This window comes from Coturnix japonica, chromosome Z (assembly GCF_054131305.1).
Source record: "Coturnix japonica strain WE chromosome Z, WE-NBRP24, whole genome shotgun sequence".
In the NCBI taxonomy this organism is placed as follows: Eukaryota; Metazoa; Chordata; class Aves; order Galliformes; family Phasianidae; genus Coturnix; species Coturnix japonica.
The window spans coordinates 62,104,635-62,124,209 of NC_140702.1; the positions used below are offsets into that span (position 1 = coordinate 62,104,635).

The window sequence follows — 19,575 nt, forward strand, 5'->3', positions numbered from 1 at the left end:
TCATATTTACCTGTATAAAGAGATTAACGTTTTCTTCCTTAATATTTCCTAGGACTTCAAGTGTTACTGTCACTATGTCCTGTAAATGGAAAGACACACAAGACAGACAAGATAGATGCTTAAAAGCAGCATTTAGCACACAACTGCTTATACTCTAAAGGAGTGACAGGCCAGACCCTTTCCCCTTCAATTATTTATTAAAAATCAAAACCACAAAACAGACAAAATACTGTATTTTCTCTCTAAATAAAACACAATCACCAAGATAAAAATGCAATTTAAACTGTAATATGCAAGGATTGTTTTATTGCACAGAGCAAGAGAGAAGATTCTACCCTGACATAAATAAAAGCTGGGTTACATATCTGGAAAAACAAAGCATTTCACATTCCTAACCTTCTAGCACACGTGCCATTATAGGATTTATATCAAATTTATAGGAAAACCTGATTCACTGTTACAGGTTGATCTGTTGATTTTCTGTGTAAAAACGAAGGGAAGCACTCACAGAATGTGTCTCTCTAACACCTTAAGTAATGCAAAGTTGTGAACAGCAACTCCCCAATATCTACAAACACTGACATCATTTCGACCTACAGGATAAATATCAGGTGTAAGTATAGGGCTCAATTCTCAAATCTCAATTGCTCAAGAAGGGCAAATATTGAAAAGAATAGTATTACTTGTCTGTTGTAGTAATGCTCTCCATGTACAAGAACACTGTTTCCAAAAACAGAACTCTTAAACCATATTTGAAAGCAGAACTCAGTATATACATTTACTATCTATCTGTATCAAAGTACATGGCATTTAGTGTAATATTCCAGAGATCTTAAACATACTATTCTCTACCTGAAACCTTCTGAAAAAATAAGATGATTAGTATGCCATGGTTGCAGTTATCCTGAACTATCTTCTAACAGCGAGACTGAAGCAGTGCTTGTTGTAATTACCTTGTCGAGATGTGCATCTGTTGTCTTCATACTCTCCAATTTTTTCTGCAAGCTGTAAACAAGCAGATGTTGCATTTGCACTGGATGGATGCAGTGTCATTATCTCAAACAAGATCTACACAAACTCTTCAGTACTGCAGACCAAAACTAAAGTGCTGTTATCAAAGTAATTTTCAACTGTTAATTCAGCTTTAATCTCAGAATAGTTATGTTTAATTATGTTTGTTTGATCTTTCAAATCATCTGTGATAGGAAGTCTGCCACAGATTAACTGCTGGAATTCCACTGTCAATTATCTAATTTGACTATAGTAATGTACAGAACCATTACGGATTTCCTTTCTAGATTAGGAAAAAAATTCTGACATAGGAGTGATAAAGCAAGGAGTGACCTATTGGATGGTCATTTCTGGTTGGATTCAAGCTGTCTTTGGGCCAAGAGAGTCTGTTATGGTTAGAAACGCTTTGTTCTAACTCAGCTGTCAGTGTCTTACAAGAAAGACTTAGGAGACCCATTTTCACAACAAGGCTAATAGTACGACCCTCCTACTAACTTTTAACCATCATAGAGTAAGTCGCCATGGACTTCTATCTACATTTTACACTCTTACATCTTTATAAAACAAAAAAGTAACTTCTGACATCTGTGGGATGATTTGTTGGGCATCACTTTTTGAAACTGTGTTAGGAAGTAAAAAAGGAACAAAGCCATTGCTTCTAAGAGTAAAATGTGCAGTATAAAATGAAGTGAAATACTATACACCACTTTCTACTTAACTCATTCCCAAAGCTAATTCCCACTGCACACTGTGCAGTGTTTGCTAATTTAAAGCTCAGCCTCTTAGTCATAAAAGAACCAGAGGACATAACGGATCCAGGAACACGCTGAACAACATTTCCAAGGCTTAGGTTGTTGTGGAACTCAGAGTTTCCTGTGAAAACTAAGGTCTCCAGTTCATCACAATGTAAAGCAAGAAAAAAATTAAATCCTCTGAGTTTTAAGAGAACCAGAAAAAAGCACTGAGATCTTATTTAGTAGTAGTAGTACTAATGGACAACTGAAAGCCTCAACAAGGGAAAACGCCGAACAGTCATGGGTGCTTTGGCTCTCATTTCATTTTACAAACCCTACAATCTTTTGCTGCATGTATCTCAAGTGGAAAAACATCCTCTTTCTAGTACTTCTTACTCTTACTGAGAATTGTAAACAAGTGTCTGAACTAGAATATGGAACAGAAATTCAGATGCAGACTCTGCCTAAATGTAAATGTACCTACTTCATGCGTGTATCTATGCAATGAGCATTCCTTTTAATAAAAGTGAAATTACTGCCATACCTGATTCCAGATAGACTGTCAAAAGCATGCAGGTCCAGCACATTGGAAAGATCAACTCTGCACACATAGGGAGAGAAAGAAAGCTTTGTATTTTCATTGCATGTAAGAATTATGTGTACTGAAGCTTTGATTACTCATTTTTAAACATATAAATAATTGTTCATGTCTGTTGTTTTTTTTTCCTGATCTCTTATTCCAATGCAAAGCACCAGAAGCTAGCCCTATTTTCAGATGTCAGCAGTCAGTGCTATCTACCGTGGAGTAAAGCAGCTTTCAGCTGTACAGTAATATGGGAGCATAAAAAGAGAATTTTAGTGAATACAGTTAAAGAATAAATTAATACTAAACAAACAAACAAACAAACAAACAAACAAAAACCACACAAGAATCTGTTTTCTGAAAGATGTGATTTGTATTGGATGCCTAAGTGTTATCTAATTCTCTGATGGGAACAATCGTTCTGTACCTCTTTGAACACAAGCACACATTAAAACACAGTACAGGTAGGTATGCATGTGCACAGCCAACAGATCATAATGAAAGCTTGGTAAAAATAATGTCAGTGGGACAGGATTTGGTACTTGTTGGAATACAGGTTAATCTAATACCTCGACCTTTGTGTCTCCAAAATTTCGACAAGTCCATTTATTGACCTAAAACAAATAGAAAAAAGCAAAATGAGGTGCAAACGCAACTCTAATATATCAATTGAACAATTTAACAATGTAGAGCAATACAAGAAACATAACGACATCTCTCACACTGTTACTCAATGTTTTACAGTCCAAGAGGCATCAAGAAAAAGTTTGCTTTTGTGACATTTTATAGCCGAACCAAGGTCAAAATTCACAACTTCTGACAATAAAATACTACTACTGAACATAGCATTTTTCTTCTCCCAGTACAAACTGCAAGGTTAAGAATTCTCAAGAGTCTGAACCACAAATAACGTTGCAAAGTATTTCTCAATATTCCATTTTGTCTGTCAGGGTACTGAGAAAGATGGAACACACCTTTGAACACTGCTTTGATTCAGCCCGTTTGTTCTTTTACATCCATGACAATTATTCAGATATCTTCCATACCCCTTTAGATTTGCTAATAAACATGTATGTACTACCAGACACTGCCCCCTGTAGTTAACTCAGACAAATGGCAACAGCTGCCCAATAGTATAAGAATGTGAGCACTTAAGACAAAGGTCTATTATAAGGCATTTTTTAGGCCTAATTTAGCCAAGGAAACGGTGTGGAGTTGCACCAGAAGAGGGTCAGGTTGGGTATTAGGAAAAGGTTCTTCACCAGAGGGCCGTAGACATGGAACAGCCCCAAGCAGCCAGAGTTCAAGGAACATTTGGAGAAAGCTCTCAGACATAGAATTGGAATTTTGGGTGGTCCTGAGTAGAGCCAGAGGTTGGAGTCAATGGTCCTTGAAGGTTCCTTCCAACTTAAGAGCATTCTTGGATTCTATTCTATAATTCTACACTTCTGAGCAGGTAACATCAAATCTTACTTAGGCAAGCTGATAAGACTGTGGAAGCACAGAAATGCACTGGAAACATCTCCAGAAAGGGGCAGACTCTTTTTCACTGCTTTCTCACTGCTCTTTTTCACTACACGATCTGTTGGAACAATCATGAGATCTAATTTCTAATAACATTTGAGCATGTACAATGTCACGGTTATACCAGAAATTTCATACCTGACAGTTGGTCTGACTTTATTCAATTCTTGACACCAAATCAGTTTTATTGACGATTACAAGATCAGCTAATGCAACCTGCCTATGCATTTGGAAAAAGAAAAAAGGAACACCTTGAACAAGCAGTTTTTTGTAAGGCAGAAGCAGTATGTCTCTCATAGCACTGTAAAATTACTAGATTGTAAGTACAGGAAGGCAAACATTAACCAAACCATCAGCCAACTAAAACATCATGGAATGACTACAGTATTAGCTTCTTGAGGTTACTTGTGGCTTGTGCATTTCAGTAGACAAAAGTAGCAGCAGACAGTGACATGAAAGACAAGCCATGGCCACTGAAATGTTTACAAGCACAGCATGCTGAGGCTTTTTCACTGCTAGCAAAAATGTATAGCTAATGGTGAGGAGACTATACTGGAAACTGTTTTTGTAGCTGAAAGTTGAGCTTCTATCAACCTGTTATTTGTACTCTATCTGTTGTAGTTTCCATGGAAATAAAGAGGAGGCATTATTTTCAGATCAACCTACTTGTTAGAAAGTTCATATCTAAGCAGAATGATCAAATGAAGTACAGAGTAATTTTTGTTTTCTACCTTTGTGTAAAAGCAAGGGAGGGGAAAACCTTAGAAAAGAAAAAGAATCAATTTTGAATGATCTTCCGCACAGCGCAGTCACTGACTATGATTAAAAAAGTGGTTTTGATATCCATACCGAGATGCTTCGTTGACAAGGCCTTCTGGCTTCTCCTCTGTCAAGTGCTAGACAATAATTAAAACAACTGGATTGAGCATGTTTAAAAAACGCTCAAATTAATTTGCATTTAAACTATGCCAAAATCATTTTACACAATGTATGATTTTCATTCATACTGCTTAAGTTACTACGTTGTAAGGAACTGTTTTTATGGCCAACTATCAATGAAAAAGCTAGAAATGAAAAACTATTTCTGCACTTACCAATCCTCACTGTTCTGTAGGTCTGTTCTTTCAGTACACTTTACTTAGATGCCTCTGTTACCTGACATTTTATTCTACTTCCAGGCAACTACATCATCTGTTAATCCGATACAGTATGTAGTAGTCTGCCTCACTCTCTCACCCTGGGAATGAACCTATTGGTTCTTTTTTCATCTTCTTTCCATTCTATTGCAGTCTCTTCCAGATCATACAGCTCATGGACACCTTGGACTCTCTCTTGATGAGATTTGCCTTGAATAGATACGAGTCCCTTACCAGAAAAATAACTCTTAGAGTATATAAACAAACCTTTAAAAACAAAATACTTATGGAGAAAAAAAAACAAAACAACTTTACAAGTACACAGAGCAGGGAAAAACCTCTGACAAATATGCAGAGGTTGATCAAAATAACAATGCAACAGAGTCATCTCTTGTAACAACCATTCTTACAATTAAGAATTATACTTTGCTATACTCTGCCTTCAGCTTCTCATTTGGACCGTTACCTGGAATATTTGTGCAAATTTCAATGTCATCTCCTACCATGCCACTTTGATTGTATGTATGATATATGTCTCTATGAAAGCCTCATCACCTGTCCAAGGTGATGTAAAATAGGCAAAAATGCTGAGTCTGTTCCCACTGAGTTCTCATGCTTAACACTTACACTGTCTTGAAACAGAATCTCTCAATAGCAGAGAAAGAACAAATATCTGGGTGGTGAAATGACTAGCAATGGAATTAACAACGGAATACTTTCAAAACTAAGTCCATTAACTCACATGCCAAACGTTGCACTAAAAGAGTTTTCATCACTAGAAAACTGTCTAAAATATCATGTAAATATTACTTTGATCCCAAAGCTCAGTACAACAGAAGCATACTTCTAATCAGCAGTACAGCTAATGACTACAACAGACAGCTTGAAGTGCATCAGCACTGCTGGCTTTATGCTGCTGTTGTTCTACTTGTCAAGAAATAAACCTTTCTTCCAGTGAAGTAGAAATAATTACCTTGCTGCCTGTGACACACATATGTTCTCAGGAAACAAATCACAGCACATTTGATTGTTTTCCTTAGACCTTGTCTAATCATACAATCGACTTTTTTATCATTTACTTAGCTTTGTGGTTTAAGGAAAATGAAAGTATATCCTCAAGCATCACCAACGTTCACCTCAGAACTATGCAATGAATCGGACACGGGGATGAATACACTTATGTGTAAATCACATCTTTAAAACTGCAGCCTGATGTAATCAAAAAATTTTAGGTGGACCATAACTAGCATTGTGCTGCATTGTTACACTCAATTAAACTTCTGTTTATTATGCCAATAACTGTAATCGTGGACAGAAACCTGTAACTACATCCCTAGCTAAGGAGCCATCTAGGTGAAATGGATGAGACCTTTCAGAGCAAAGGAGGGGAAAACAACATCACCTCCTTTCACTTATGTCCTGATCATTCATCCTGTCCCACTCATGTTTGGGACTGCAAGTCTCCCCTTTCACTACACAGCAAGTAGTACTGTGGTTTGCTTCTCTGTCAGCTACCTTGAGTGGTCTCATTGGCCAGCAGGTATTTAAGTGTCTCTACATGGATCAATGACAAACTGATGTTCTCTCTTTTGTCTGCTCTTTGACCTGTATGTGGCTGACAATACACTGCAGTTTCTTTCCATTTAAAAAGAGGGAAAGCACAAAACAAAGAGGTTGGAAGTTTCAGGCAAACCTTCAGTCTTATGACATCCGTGGTACATCCAGTCCTATCTTTCACATTCTTTTCCCACAGAAGATTCTACAAAGAGGAAAAATGTTTTCACAAACACAACAGCGTAAGATGATTTTCTACAAAAGGACACAGTGATTTCGCACTTGACTGCGATGTATTCATATTTACCTGTATAAAGAGATTAAGGTTTTCTTCCTTAATATTTCCTAGGACTTCAAGTGTTACTGTCACTATGTCCTGTAAATGGAAAGACACACAAGACAGACAAGATAGATGCTTAAAAGCAGCATTTAGCACAGAACTGCTTATACTCTAAAGGAGTGACAGGCCAGACCCTTTCCCCTTCAATTATTTATTAAAAATCAAAACCACAAAACAGACAAAATACTGTATTTTCTCTCTAAATAAAACACAATCAGGAAGATAAAAATGCAATTTAAACTGTAATATGCAAGGATTGTTTTATTGCACAGAGCAAGAGAGAAGATTCTACCCTGACATAAATAAAAGCTGGGTTACATATCTGGAAAAACAAAGCATTTCACATTCCTAACCTTCTAGCACACGTGCCATTATAGGATTTATATCAAATTTATAGGAAAACCTGATTCACTGTTACAGGTTGATCTGTTGATTTTCTGTGTAAAAACGAAGGGAAGCACTCACAGAATGTGTCTCTCTAACACCTTAAGTAATGCAAAGTTGTGAACAGCAACTCCCCAATATCTACAAACACTGACATCATTTCGACCTACAGGATAAATATCAGGTGTAAGTATAGGGCTCAATTCTCAAATCTCAATTGCTCAATAAGGACAAATATTGAAAAGAATAGTATTACTTGTCTGTTGTAGTAATGTACAAGAACACTGTTTCCAAAAACAGAACTCTTAAACCATATTTGAAAGCAGAACTCAGTATATACATTTACTATCTATCTGTATCAAAGTACATGGCATTCAGGGTAATATTCCAGAGATCTTAAACATACTATTCTCTACCTGAAACCTTCTGAAAAAATAAGATGATTAGTATGCCATGGTTGCAGTTATCCTGAACTATCTTCTAACAGCGAGACTGAAGCAGTGCTTGTTGTAATTACCTTGTCGAGATGTGCATCTGTTGTCTTCATACTCTCCAATTTTTTCTGCAAGCTGTAAACAAGCAGATGTTGCATTTGCACTGGATGGATGCAGTGTCATTATCTCAAACAAGATCTACACAAACTCTTCAGTACTGCAGACCAAAACTAAAGTGCTGTTATCAAAGTAATTTTCAACTGTTAATTCAGCTTTAATCTCAGAATAGTTATGTTTAATTATGTTTGTTTGATCTTTCAAATGATCTGTGATAGGAAGTCTTCCATAGCTTAACTGCTGGAATTCCACTGTCAACTATCTAACTTGACTATAGTAATGTACAGAACCATTACGGATTTCCTTTCTAGATTAGGAAAAAAATTCTGACATAGGAGTGATAAAGCAAGGAGTGACCTATTGGATGGTCATTTCTGGTTGGATTCAAGCTGTCTTTGGGCCAAGAGAGTCTGTTATGGTTAGAAACGCTTTGTTCTAACTCAGCTGTCAGTGTCTTACAAGAAAGACTTAGGAGACCCATTTTCACAACAAGGCTAATAGTACGACCCTCCTACTAACTTTTAACCATCATAGAGTAAGTCGCCATGGACTTCTATCTACATTTTACACTCTTACATCTTTATAAAACAAAAAAGTAACTTCTGACATCTGTGGGATGATTTGTTGGGCATCACTTTTTGAAACTATGTTAGGAAGTAAAAAAGGAACAAAGCCATTGCTTCTAAGAGTAAAATGTGCAGTATAAAATGAAGTGAAATACTATACACCACTTTCTACTTAACTCATTCCCAAAGCTAATTCCCACTGCACACTGTGCAGTGTTTGCTAATTTAAAGCTCAGCCTCTTAGTCATAAAAGAACCAGAGGACATAACGGATCCAGGAACACGCTGAACAACATTTCCAAGGCTTAGGTTGTTGTGGAACTCAGAGTTTCCTGTGAAAACTAAGGTCTCCAGTTCATCACAATGTAAAGCAAGAAAAAAATTAAATCCTCTGAGTTTTAAGAGAACCAGAAAAAAGCACTGAGATCTTATTTAGTAGTAGTAGTACTAATGGACAACTGAAAGCCTCAACAAGGGAAAACGCCAAACAGTCATGGGTGCTTTGGCTCTCATTTCATTTTACAAACCCTACAATCTTTTGCTGCATGTATCTCAAGTGGAAAAACATCCTCTTTCTAGTACTTCTTACTCTTACTGAGAATTGTAAACAAGTGTCTGAACTAGAATATGGAACAGAAATTCAGATGCAGACTCTGCCTAAATGTAAATGTACCTACTTCATGCGTGTATCTATGCAATGAGCATTCCTTTTAATAAAAGTGAAATTACTGCCATACCTGATTCCAGATAGACTGTCAAAAGCATGCAGGTCCAGCACATTGGAAAGATCAACTCTGCACAGATAGGGAGAGAAAGAAAGCTTTGTATTTTCATTGCATGTAAGAATTATGTGTACTGAAGCTTTGATTACTCATTTTTAAACATATAAATAATTGTTCATGTCTGTTGTTTTTTTTTCCTGATCTCTTATTCCAATGCAAAGCACCAGAAGCTAGCCCTATTTTCAGATGTCAGCAGTCAGTGCTATCTACCGTGGAGTAAAGCAGCTTTCAGCTGTACAGTAATATGGGAGCATAAAAAGAGAATTTTAGTGAATACAGTTAAAGAATAAATTAATACTAAACAAACAAACAAACAAATAAACAAACAAAAACCACACAAGAATCTGTTTTCTGAAAGATGTGATTTGTATTGGATGCCTAAGTGTTATCTAATTCTCTGATGGGAACAATCGTTCTGTACCTCTTTGAACACAAGCACACATTAAAACACAGTACAGGTAGGTATGCATGTGCACAGCCAACAGATCATAATGAAAGCTTGGTAAAAATAATGTCAGTGGGACAGGATTTGGTACTTGTTGGAATACAGGTTAATCTAATACCTCGACCTTTGTGTCTCCAAAATTTCGACAAGTCCATTTATTGACCTAAAACAAATAGAAAAAAGCAAAATGAGGTGCAAACGCAACTCTAATATATCAATTGAACAATTTAACAATGTAGAGCAATACAAGAAACATAACGACATCTCTCACACTGTTACTAAATGTTTTACAGTCCAAGAGGCATCAAGAAAAAGTTTGCTTTTGTGACATTTTATAGCCGAACCAAGGTCAAAATTCACAACTTCTGACAATAAAATACTACTACTGAACATAGCATTTTTCTTCTCCCAGTACAAACTGCAAGGTTAAGAATTCTCAAGAGTCTGAACCACAAATAACGTTGCAAAGTATTTCTCAATATTCCATTTTGTCTGTCAGGGTACTGAGAAAGATGGAACACACCTTTGAACACTGCTTTGATTCAGCCCGTTTGTTCTTTTACATCCATGACAATTATTCAGATATCTTCCATACCCCTTTAGATTTGCTAATAAACATGTATGTACTACCAGACACTGCCCCCTGTAGTTAACTCAGACAAATGGCAACAGCTGCCCAATAGTATAAGAATGTGAGCACTTAAGACAAAGGTCTATTATAAGGCATTTTTTAGGCCTAATTTAGCCAAGGAAACGGTGTGGAGTTGCACCAGAAGAGGGTCAGGTTGGGTATTAGGAAAAGGTTCTTCACCAGAGGGCCGTAGACATGGAACAGCCCCAAGCAGCCAGAGTTCAAGGAACATTTGGAGAAAGCTCTCAGACATAGAATTGGAATTTTGGGTGGTCCTGAGTAGAGCCAGAGGTTGGAGTCAATGGTCCTTGAAGGTTCCTTCCAACTTAAGAGCATTCTTGGATTCTATTCTATAATTCTACACTTCTGAGCAGGTAACATCAAATCTTACTTAGGCAAGCTGATAAGACTGTGGAAGCACAGAAATGCACTGGAAACATCTCCAGAAAGGGGCAGACTCTTTTTCACTGCTTTCTCACTGCTCTTTTTCACTACACGATCTGTTGGAACAATCATGAGATCTAATTTCTAATAACATTTGAGCATGTACAATGTCACGGTTATACCAGAAATTTCATACCTGACAGTTGTTCTGACTTTATTCAGTTCTTCCCTTGACACCAAATCCGTTTTATTGACGATTACAAGATCAGCTAATGCAACCTGCCTTTGCATTTGGAAAAAGAAAAAAGGAACACCTTGAACAAGCAGTTTTTTGTAAGGCAGAAGCAGTATGTCTCTCATAGCACTGTAAAATTACTAGATTGTTAGTACAGGAAGGCAAACATTAACCAAACCATCAGCCAACTAAAACATCATGGAATGACTACAGTATTAGCTTCTTGAGGTTACTTGTGGCTTGTGCATTTCACTAGACAAAAGTAGCAGCAGACAGTGACATGAAAGACAAGCCATGGCCACTGAAATGTTTACAAGCACAGCATGCTGAGGCTTTTTCACTGCTAGCAAAAATGTATAGCTAATGGTGAGGAGACTATACTGAAAACTGTTTTTGTAGCTGAAAGTTGAGCTTCTTTCAACCTGTTATTTGTACTCTATCTGTTGTAGTTTCCATGGAAAAAAAGAGGAGGCATTATTTTCAGATCAACCTACTTATTAGAAAATTCATATCTAAGCAGAATGATCAAATGAAGTACAGAGTAATTTTTGTTTTCTACCTTTGTTTAAAAGCAAGGGAGGGGAAAACCTTAGAAAAGAAAAAGAATCAATTTTGAATGATCTTCCGCACAGTGCAGTCACTGACTATGATTAAAAAAGTGGTTTTGATATCCATACCGAGATGCTTCGTTGACAAGGCCTTCTGGCTTCTCCTCTGTCAAGTGCTAGACAATAATTAAAACAACTGGATTGAGCATGTTTAAAAAACGCTCAAATTAATTTGCATTTAAACTATGCCAAAATCATTTTACACAATGTATGATTTTCATTCATACTGCTTAAGTTACTACGTTGTAAGGAACTGTTTTTATGGCCAACTATCAATGAAAAAGCTAGAAATGAAAAACTATTTCTGCACTTACCAATCCTCACTGTTCTGTAGGTCTGTTCTTTCAGTACACTTTACTTAGATGCCTCTGTTACCTGACATTTTATTCTACTTCCAGGCAACTACATCATCTGTTAATCCGATACAGTATGTAGTAGTCTGCCTCACTCTCTCACCCTGGGAATGAGCCTATTGGTTCTTTTTTCATCTTCTTTCCATTCTATTGCAGTCTCTTCCAGATCATACAGCTCATGGACACCTTGGACTATCTCTTGATGAGATTTGCCTTGAATAGATACGAGTCCCTTACCAGAAAAATAACTGTTAGAGTATATAAACAAACCTTTAAAAACAAAATACTTATGGAGAAAAAAAACCAAAACAACTTTACAAGTACACAGAGCAGGGAAAAACCTCTGACAAATATGCAGAGGTTGATCAAAATAACAATGCAACAGAGTCATCTCTTGTAACAACCATTCTTACAATTAAGAATTATACTTTGCTATACTCTGCCTTCAGCTTCTCATTTGGACCGTTACCTGGAATATTTGTGCAAATTTCAATGTCATCTCCTACCATGCCACTTTGATTGTATGTATGATATATGTCTCTATGAAAGCCTCATCGCCTGTCCAAGGTGATGTAAAATAGGCAAAAATGCTGAGTCTGTTCCCACTGAGTTCTCATGCTTAACACTTACACTGTCTTGAAACAGAATCTCTCAATAGCAGAGAAAGAACAAATATCTGTGTGGTGAAATGACTAGCAATGGAATTAACAACGGAATACTTTCAAAACTAAGTCCATTAACTCACATGCCAAACGTTGCACTAAAAGAGTTTTCATCACTTGAAAACTGTCTAAAATAGAATGTAAATATTACTTTGATCCCAAAGCTCAGTACAGCAGAAGCATACTTCTAATCAGCAGTACAGCTAATGAGTACAACAGACAGCTTGAAGTGCATCAGCACTGCCGGCTTTATGCTGCTGTTGTTCTACCTGTCAAGAAATAAACCTTTCTTCCAGTGAAGTAGAAATAATTACCTTGCTCCCTGTGACACACATATGTTCTCAGGAAACAAATCACAGCACATTTGATTGTTTTCCTTAGACCTTGTCTAATCATACAATCGACTTTTTTATCATTTACTTAGCTTTGTGGTTTAAGGAAAATGAAAGTATATCCTCAAGCATCACCAACGTTCACCTCAGAACTATGCAATGAATCGTACACGGGGATGAATACACTTATGTGTAAGTCACATCTTTAAAACTGCAGTCTGATGTAATCAAAAAATTTTAGGTGGACCATAACTAGCATTGTGCTGCATTGTTACACTCAATTAAACTTCTGTTTATTATGCCAATAACTGTAATCGTGGACAGAAACCTGTAACTACATCCCTAGCTAAGGAGCCATCAAGGTGAAATGGATGAGACCTTTCAGAGCAAAGGAGGGGACAACAACATCACCTCCTTTCACTTATGTCCTGATCATTCATCCTGTCCCACTCATGTTTGGGACTGCAAGTCTCCCCTTTCACTACACAGCAAGTAGTACTGTGGTTTGCTTCTCTGTCAGCTACCTTGAGTGGTCTCATTGGCCAGCAGGTATTTAAGTGTCTCTACATGGATCAATGACAAACTGATGTTCTCTCTTTTGTCTGCTCTTAGACCTGTATGTGGCTGACAATACACTGCAGTTTCTTTCCATTTCAAAATAGGGAAAGCACAAAACAAAGAGGTTGGAAGTTTCAGGCAAACCTTCAGTCTTATGACATCCATGGTACATCCAGTCCTATCTTTCACATTCTTTTCCCACAGAAGATTCTACAAAGAGGAAAAATGTTTTCACAAACACAACAGCGTAAGATGATTTTCTACAAAAGGACACAGTGATTTCGCACTTGACTGCGATGTATTCATATTTACCTTTATAAAGAGATTAACCTTTATAAAGAGATTAACGTTTTCTTCCTTAATATTTCCTAGGACTTCAAGTGTTACTGTCACTATGTCCTGTAAATGGAAAGACACACAAGACAGACAAGATAGATGCTTAAAAGCAGCATTTAGCACACAACTGCTTATACTCTAAAGGAGTGACAGGCCAGACCCTTTCCCCTTCAATTATTTATTAAAAATCAAAACCACAAAACAGACAAAATACTGTATTTTCTCTCTAAATAAAACACAATCAGGAAGATAAAAATGCAATTTAAACTGTAATATGCAAGGATTGTTTTATTGCACAGAGCAAGAGAGAAGATTCTACCCTGACATAAATAAAAGCTGGGTTACATATCTGGAAAAACAAAGCATTTCACATTCCTAACCTTCTAGCACACGTGCCATTATAGGATTTATATCAAATTTATAGGAAAACCTAATTCACTGTTACAGGTTGATCTGTTGATTTTCTGTGTAAAAACAAAGGGAAGCACTCACAGAATGTGTCTCTCTAACACCTTAATTAATGCAAAGTTGTGAACAGCAACTCCCCAATATCTACAAACACTGACATCATTTCGACCTACGGGATAAATATCAGGTGTAAGTATAGGGCTCAATTCTCAAATCTCAATTGCTCAATAAGGACAAATATTGAAAAGAATAGTATTACTTGTCTGTTGTAGTAATGTACAAGAACACTGTTTCCAAAAACAGAACTCTTAAACCATATTTGAAAGCAGAACTCAGTATATACATTTACTATCTATCTATATCAAAGTACATGGCATTCAGGGTAATATTCCAGAGATCTTAAACATACTATTCTCTACCTGAAACCTTCTGAAAAAATAAGATGATTAGTATGCCATGGTTGCAGTTATCCTGAACTATCTTCTAACAGCGAGACTGAAGCAGTGCTTGTTGTAATTACCTTGTCGAGATGTGCATTTGTTGTCTTCATACTCTCCAATTTTTTCTGCAAGCTGTAAACAAGCAGATGTTGCATTTGCACTGGATGGATGCAGTGTCATTATCTCAAACAAGATCTACACAAACTCTTCAGTACTGCAGACCAAAACTAAAGTGCTGTTATCAAAGTAATTTTCAACTGTTAATTCAGCTTTAATCTCAGAATAGTTATGTTTAATTATGTTTGTTTGATCTTTCAAATGATCTGTGATAGGAAGTCTGCCATAGCTTAACTGCTGGAATTCCACTGTCAATTATCTAACTTGACTATAGTAATGGACAGAACAATTACGGATTTCCTTTCTAGATTAGGAAAAAAATTCTGACCTATGAGTGATAAAGCAAGGAGTGACCTATTGGATGGTCATTTCTGGTTGGATTAAAGCTGTCCTTGGGCCAAGAGAGTCTGTTATGGTTAGAAATGCTTTGTTCTAACTCAGCTGTCAGTGTCTTACAAGAAAGACTTAGGAGACCCATTTTCACAACAAGGCTAGTAGTACGACCTACTAACTTGTAACCATCATAGAGTAAGTCGCCATGGACTTCTATCTACATTTTACACTCTTACATCTTTATAAAACAAAAAAGTAACTTCTGACATCTGTGGGATGATTTGTTGGGCACAACTTTTTGAAACTATGTTAGGAAGTAAAAAATGAACAAAGCCATTGCTTCTAAGAGTAAAATGTGCAGTATAAAATGAAGTGAAATACTATACACCACTTTCTACTTAACTCATTCCCAAAGCTAATTCCCACTGCACACTGTGCAGTGCTTCCTAATTTAAAGCTGAGCCTCTTAGTCATAAAAGAACCAGAGGACATAACGGATCCAGGAACACGCTGAACAACATTTCCAAGGCTTAGGTTGTTGTGGAACTCAGTTTCCTGTGAAAACTAAGGTCTCCAGTTCATCACAATGTAAAGCAAGAAAAAAATTAAATCCTCTGAGTTTTAAGAGAACCAGAAAAAAGCACTGAGATCTTATTTAGTAGTAGTAGTACTAATGGACAACTTAAAGCCTCAACAAGGGAAACGGGGGGAAAACGCCAAACAATCATGGGTGCTTTGGCTCTCATTTCATTTTACAAACCCTACAATCTTTTGCTGCATGTATCTCAAGTGGAAAAACATCCTCTTTCTATTACTTCTTACTCTTACTGAGAATTGTAAACAAGTGTCTGAACTAGAATATGTAACAGAAATTCAGATGCAGACTCTGCCTAAATGTAAATGTACCTACTTCATGCGTCTATCTATGCAATGAGCATTCCTTTTAATAAAAGTGAAATTATTGCCATACCTGATTCCAGATAGACTGTCAAAAGCATGCAGGTCCAGCACATTGGAAAGATCAACTCTGCACAGATAGGGAGAGAAAGAAAGCTTTGTATTTTCACTGCATGTAAGAATTATGTGTACTGAAGCTTCGATTACTCATTTTTAAAAATACCAATAATTGTTCATGTTTGTTGTTTTTTTTTCCTGATCTCTTATTCCAATGCAAAGCACCAGAAGCTAGCCCTATTTTCAGATGTCAGCAGTCAGTGCTATCTACCATGGAGTAAAGCAGCTTTCAGCTGTACAGTAATATGGGAGCATAAAAAGAGAATTTTAGTGAATACAGTTAAAAAATAAATTAATACTAAAAAAAAACCAAACAAACAAACAAACAAAACCACACAAGAATCTGTTTTCTGAAAGATGTGATTTGTATTGGATGCCTAAGTGTTATCTAATTCTCTGATGGGAACAATCGTTCTGTACCTCTTTGAACACAAGCACACATTAAAACACAGTACAGGTAGGTATGCATGTGCACAGCCAACAGATCATAATGAAAGCTTGGTAAAAATAATGTCAGTGGAACAGGATTTGGTACTTGTTGGAATACAGGTTAATCTAATACCTCGACCTTTGTGTCTCCAAAATTTCGACAAGTCCATTTATTGACCTAAAACAAATAGAAAAAAGCAAAATGAGGTGCAAACGCAACTCTAATATATCAATTGAACAATTTAACAATGTAGAGCAACACAAGAAACATAACAACATCTCTCACACTGTTACTAAATGTTTTACAGTCCAAGAGGCATCAAGAAAAAGTTTGCTTTTGTGACATTTTATAGCCGAACCAAGGTCAAAATTCACAACTTCTGACAATAAAATATTACTACTGAACAGAGCATTTTTCTTCTCCCAGTACAAACTGCAAGGTTAAGAATTCTCAAGAGTCTGAACCACAAATAACATTGCAAAGTATTTCTCAATATTCCATTTTGTCTGCCAGGGTACTGAGAAAGATGGAACACACCTTTGAACACTGCTTTGATTCAGCCCATTTGTTCTTTTACATCCATGACAATTATTCAGATATCTTCCATACCCCTTTAGATTTGCTAATAAACATGTATGTACTACCAGACACTGCCCCCTGTAGTTAACTCAGACAAATGGCAACAGCTGCCCAATAGTATAAGAATGTGAGCACTTAAGACAAAGGTCTATTATAAGGCATTTTTTAGGCCTAATTTAGCCAAGGAAACGGTGTGGAGTTGCACCAGAAGAGGGTCAGGTTGGGTATTAGGAAAAGGTTCTTCACCAGAGGGCCGTAGACATGGAACAGCCCCAAGCAGCCAGAGTTCAAGGAACATTTGGAGAAAGCTCTCAGACATAGAATTGGAATTTTGGGTGGTCCTGAGTAGAGCCAGAGGTTGGAGTCAATGGTCCTTGAAGGTTCCTTCCAACTTAAGAGCATTCTTTGATTCTATTCTATAATTCTACACTTCTGAGCAGGTAACATCAAATCTTACTTAGGCAAGCTGATAAGACTGTGGAAGCACAGAAATGCACTGGAAACATCTCCAGAAAGGGGCAGACTCTTTTTCACTGCTTTCTCACTGCTCTTTTTCACTACACGATCTGTTGGAACAATCATGAGATCTAATTTCTAATAACATTTGAGCACATACAATGTCACGGTTAAACCAGAAATTTCATACCTGACAGTTGGTCTGACTTTATTCAATTCTTCCCACGAAACCAAACACGTTTTATTGACGATTACAAGATCAGCTAATGCAACCTGCCTATGCATTTGGAAAAAGAAAAAAGGAACACCTTGAAAAAAAAAGCAGTTTTTTGTAAGGCAGAAGCAGTATGTCTCTCATAGCACTGTAAAATTACTAGATTGTTAGTACAGGAAGGCAAACATTAACCAAACCATCAGCCAACTAAAACATCATGGAATGACTACAGTATAAGCTTCTTGAGGTTACTTGTGGCTTGTGCATTTCAGTAGACAAAAGTAGCAGCAGACAGTGACATGAAAGACAAGCCATGGCCACTGAAATGTTTACAAGCACAGCATGCTGAGGCTTTCTCACTGCTAGCAAAAATGTATAGCTAATGGTGAGGAGACTATACTGAAAACTGTTTTTGTAGCTGAAAGTTGAGCTTCTATCAACCTGTTATTTGTACTCTATCTGTTGTAGTTTCCATGGAAAAAAAGAGGAGGCATTATTTTCAGATCAACCTACTTATTAGAAAATTCACATCTAAGCAGAATGATCAGACGAAGTACAGAGTAAGTTTTGTTTTCTACCTTTGTTTAAAAGCAAGGGAGGGGAAAACCTTAGAAAAGAAAAAGAATCAATTTTGAATGATCTTCCGCACAGTGCAGTCACTGACTATGATTAAAAAAGTGGTTTTGATATCCATACCGAGATGCTTCGTTGACAAGGCCTTCTGGCTTCTCCTCTCTCAAGTTGGGACAATAATTAAAACAACTGGATTAAGCATGTTTAAAAAATGCTCAAATTAATTTGCATTTAAACTATGCCAAATTCATTTTACACAATGTATGATTTTCATTCATACTGCTTAAGTGACTACATTGTAAGGAACTGTTTTTATGGCCAACTATCAATGAAAAAGCTAGAAATGAAAAACTATTTCTGCACTTACCAATCCTCACTGTTCTGTAGGTCTGTTCTTTCAGTACACTTTACTTAGATGCCTCTGTTACCTGACATTTTATTCTACTTCCAGGCAACTAAATCATCTGTTAATCCGATACAGTATGTAGTAGTCCAACCCTCTGACCTCTCCTCCCCGTAGCTGCCATTACAGTCATTCAATTACCTGACTTACAACCTTAAGTCACTTGTTACCACACTGGTGTCAGAGATATGTTCTTACTCCTCCTGCTGCTAGTAATACGGATCAATGACAGTCTCTAAGACAAAGTTCTCCCACAAATTCCATAGCAATGCAAAAATTTATTTGAAATACAACCAAGATTCTTGAGTGAAATGATAGAACCTAGAACAAAACTATTGTCGTGAACCTGCTTTACCAGGATTGGACTTGATGATCCCCAGTTGTCCATTCCAACCCCCACAGATCTGAGATTCCATGAATCACATGTCAAGTAACCTGACAACTCTTTGCAGAGATGCTGCTGCCTTGGTAAGAAGCTGAAAATTGCATGCTTATCAGTTCTTTGTTCCTGTTCAAAACACAGTACTAGTGAGCCACAATAAACGAAATATATCCTTATTTGTTGTAAGAATTAAAGCAATTGTAAAAAAATTAACCAAAATGAACATCATTGCAACAGCTGTTCTGGGTAGCAGTTTATCTAAAACATGTGGGAAATCCAGTATCTTACCTGCAATCCATGCTTTGCATAAACAACAGATACAATACCTAAAGGGAGAACATTAAAATGGAGTAAAACCATTAGCTGCTTTAAGCACTCCTTTCCACACAACTATCATCACATTTGAAATCGTTCCTAGTATTTTCAGAACTCCCAGCATATCGCAACACAGCACTTGTCACCTGATTAGTTTGCCTTAGTAACTCATACCTGTAGCTAAAAAAAGTCCACCAAACCAG

At 36.8% G+C, this 19,575-nt stretch overlaps 1 protein-coding gene across 15 annotated transcripts in view; it reads right to left on the reverse strand.

The window, feature by feature from the left end:
* Positions 1–19,575, reverse strand: part of LOC107305936 (putative COBW domain-containing protein 7) — a 100,039-nt gene that overhangs the window by 79,428 nt on the left and 1,036 nt on the right. Inside the window, exons 2-22 of one of the 15 annotated variants that reach the window (XR_014939812.1) lie at positions 19,346–19,383; positions 17,676–17,762; positions 16,583–16,627; positions 15,977–16,033; positions 14,637–14,688; positions 13,685–13,771; positions 13,517–13,582; positions 11,537–11,583; positions 10,821–10,907; positions 9,728–9,772; positions 9,120–9,176; positions 7,784–7,835; positions 6,850–6,918; positions 6,682–6,747; positions 4,702–4,748; positions 3,991–4,068; positions 2,898–2,942; positions 2,290–2,346; positions 954–1,005; positions 509–593; positions 11–79 (exon numbers count right to left, since the gene is read on the reverse strand). Coding sequence is in view for 8 of the 15 variants with exons in the window: in XM_085530128.1 (XP_085386254.1) it covers positions 6,496–6,747; positions 6,850–6,918; positions 7,784–7,835; positions 9,120–9,176; positions 9,728–9,772; positions 10,821–10,907; positions 11,537–11,583; positions 13,517–13,582; positions 13,685–13,771; positions 14,637–14,688; positions 15,977–16,033; positions 16,583–16,627; positions 17,676–17,762; positions 19,346–19,383 (1,041 nt within the window). In the remaining 7 variants the exon portion in view is untranslated. The other 14 variants (XR_014939810.1, XR_014939811.1, XR_014939813.1 and 11 more) reach the window with 14 other exon arrangements.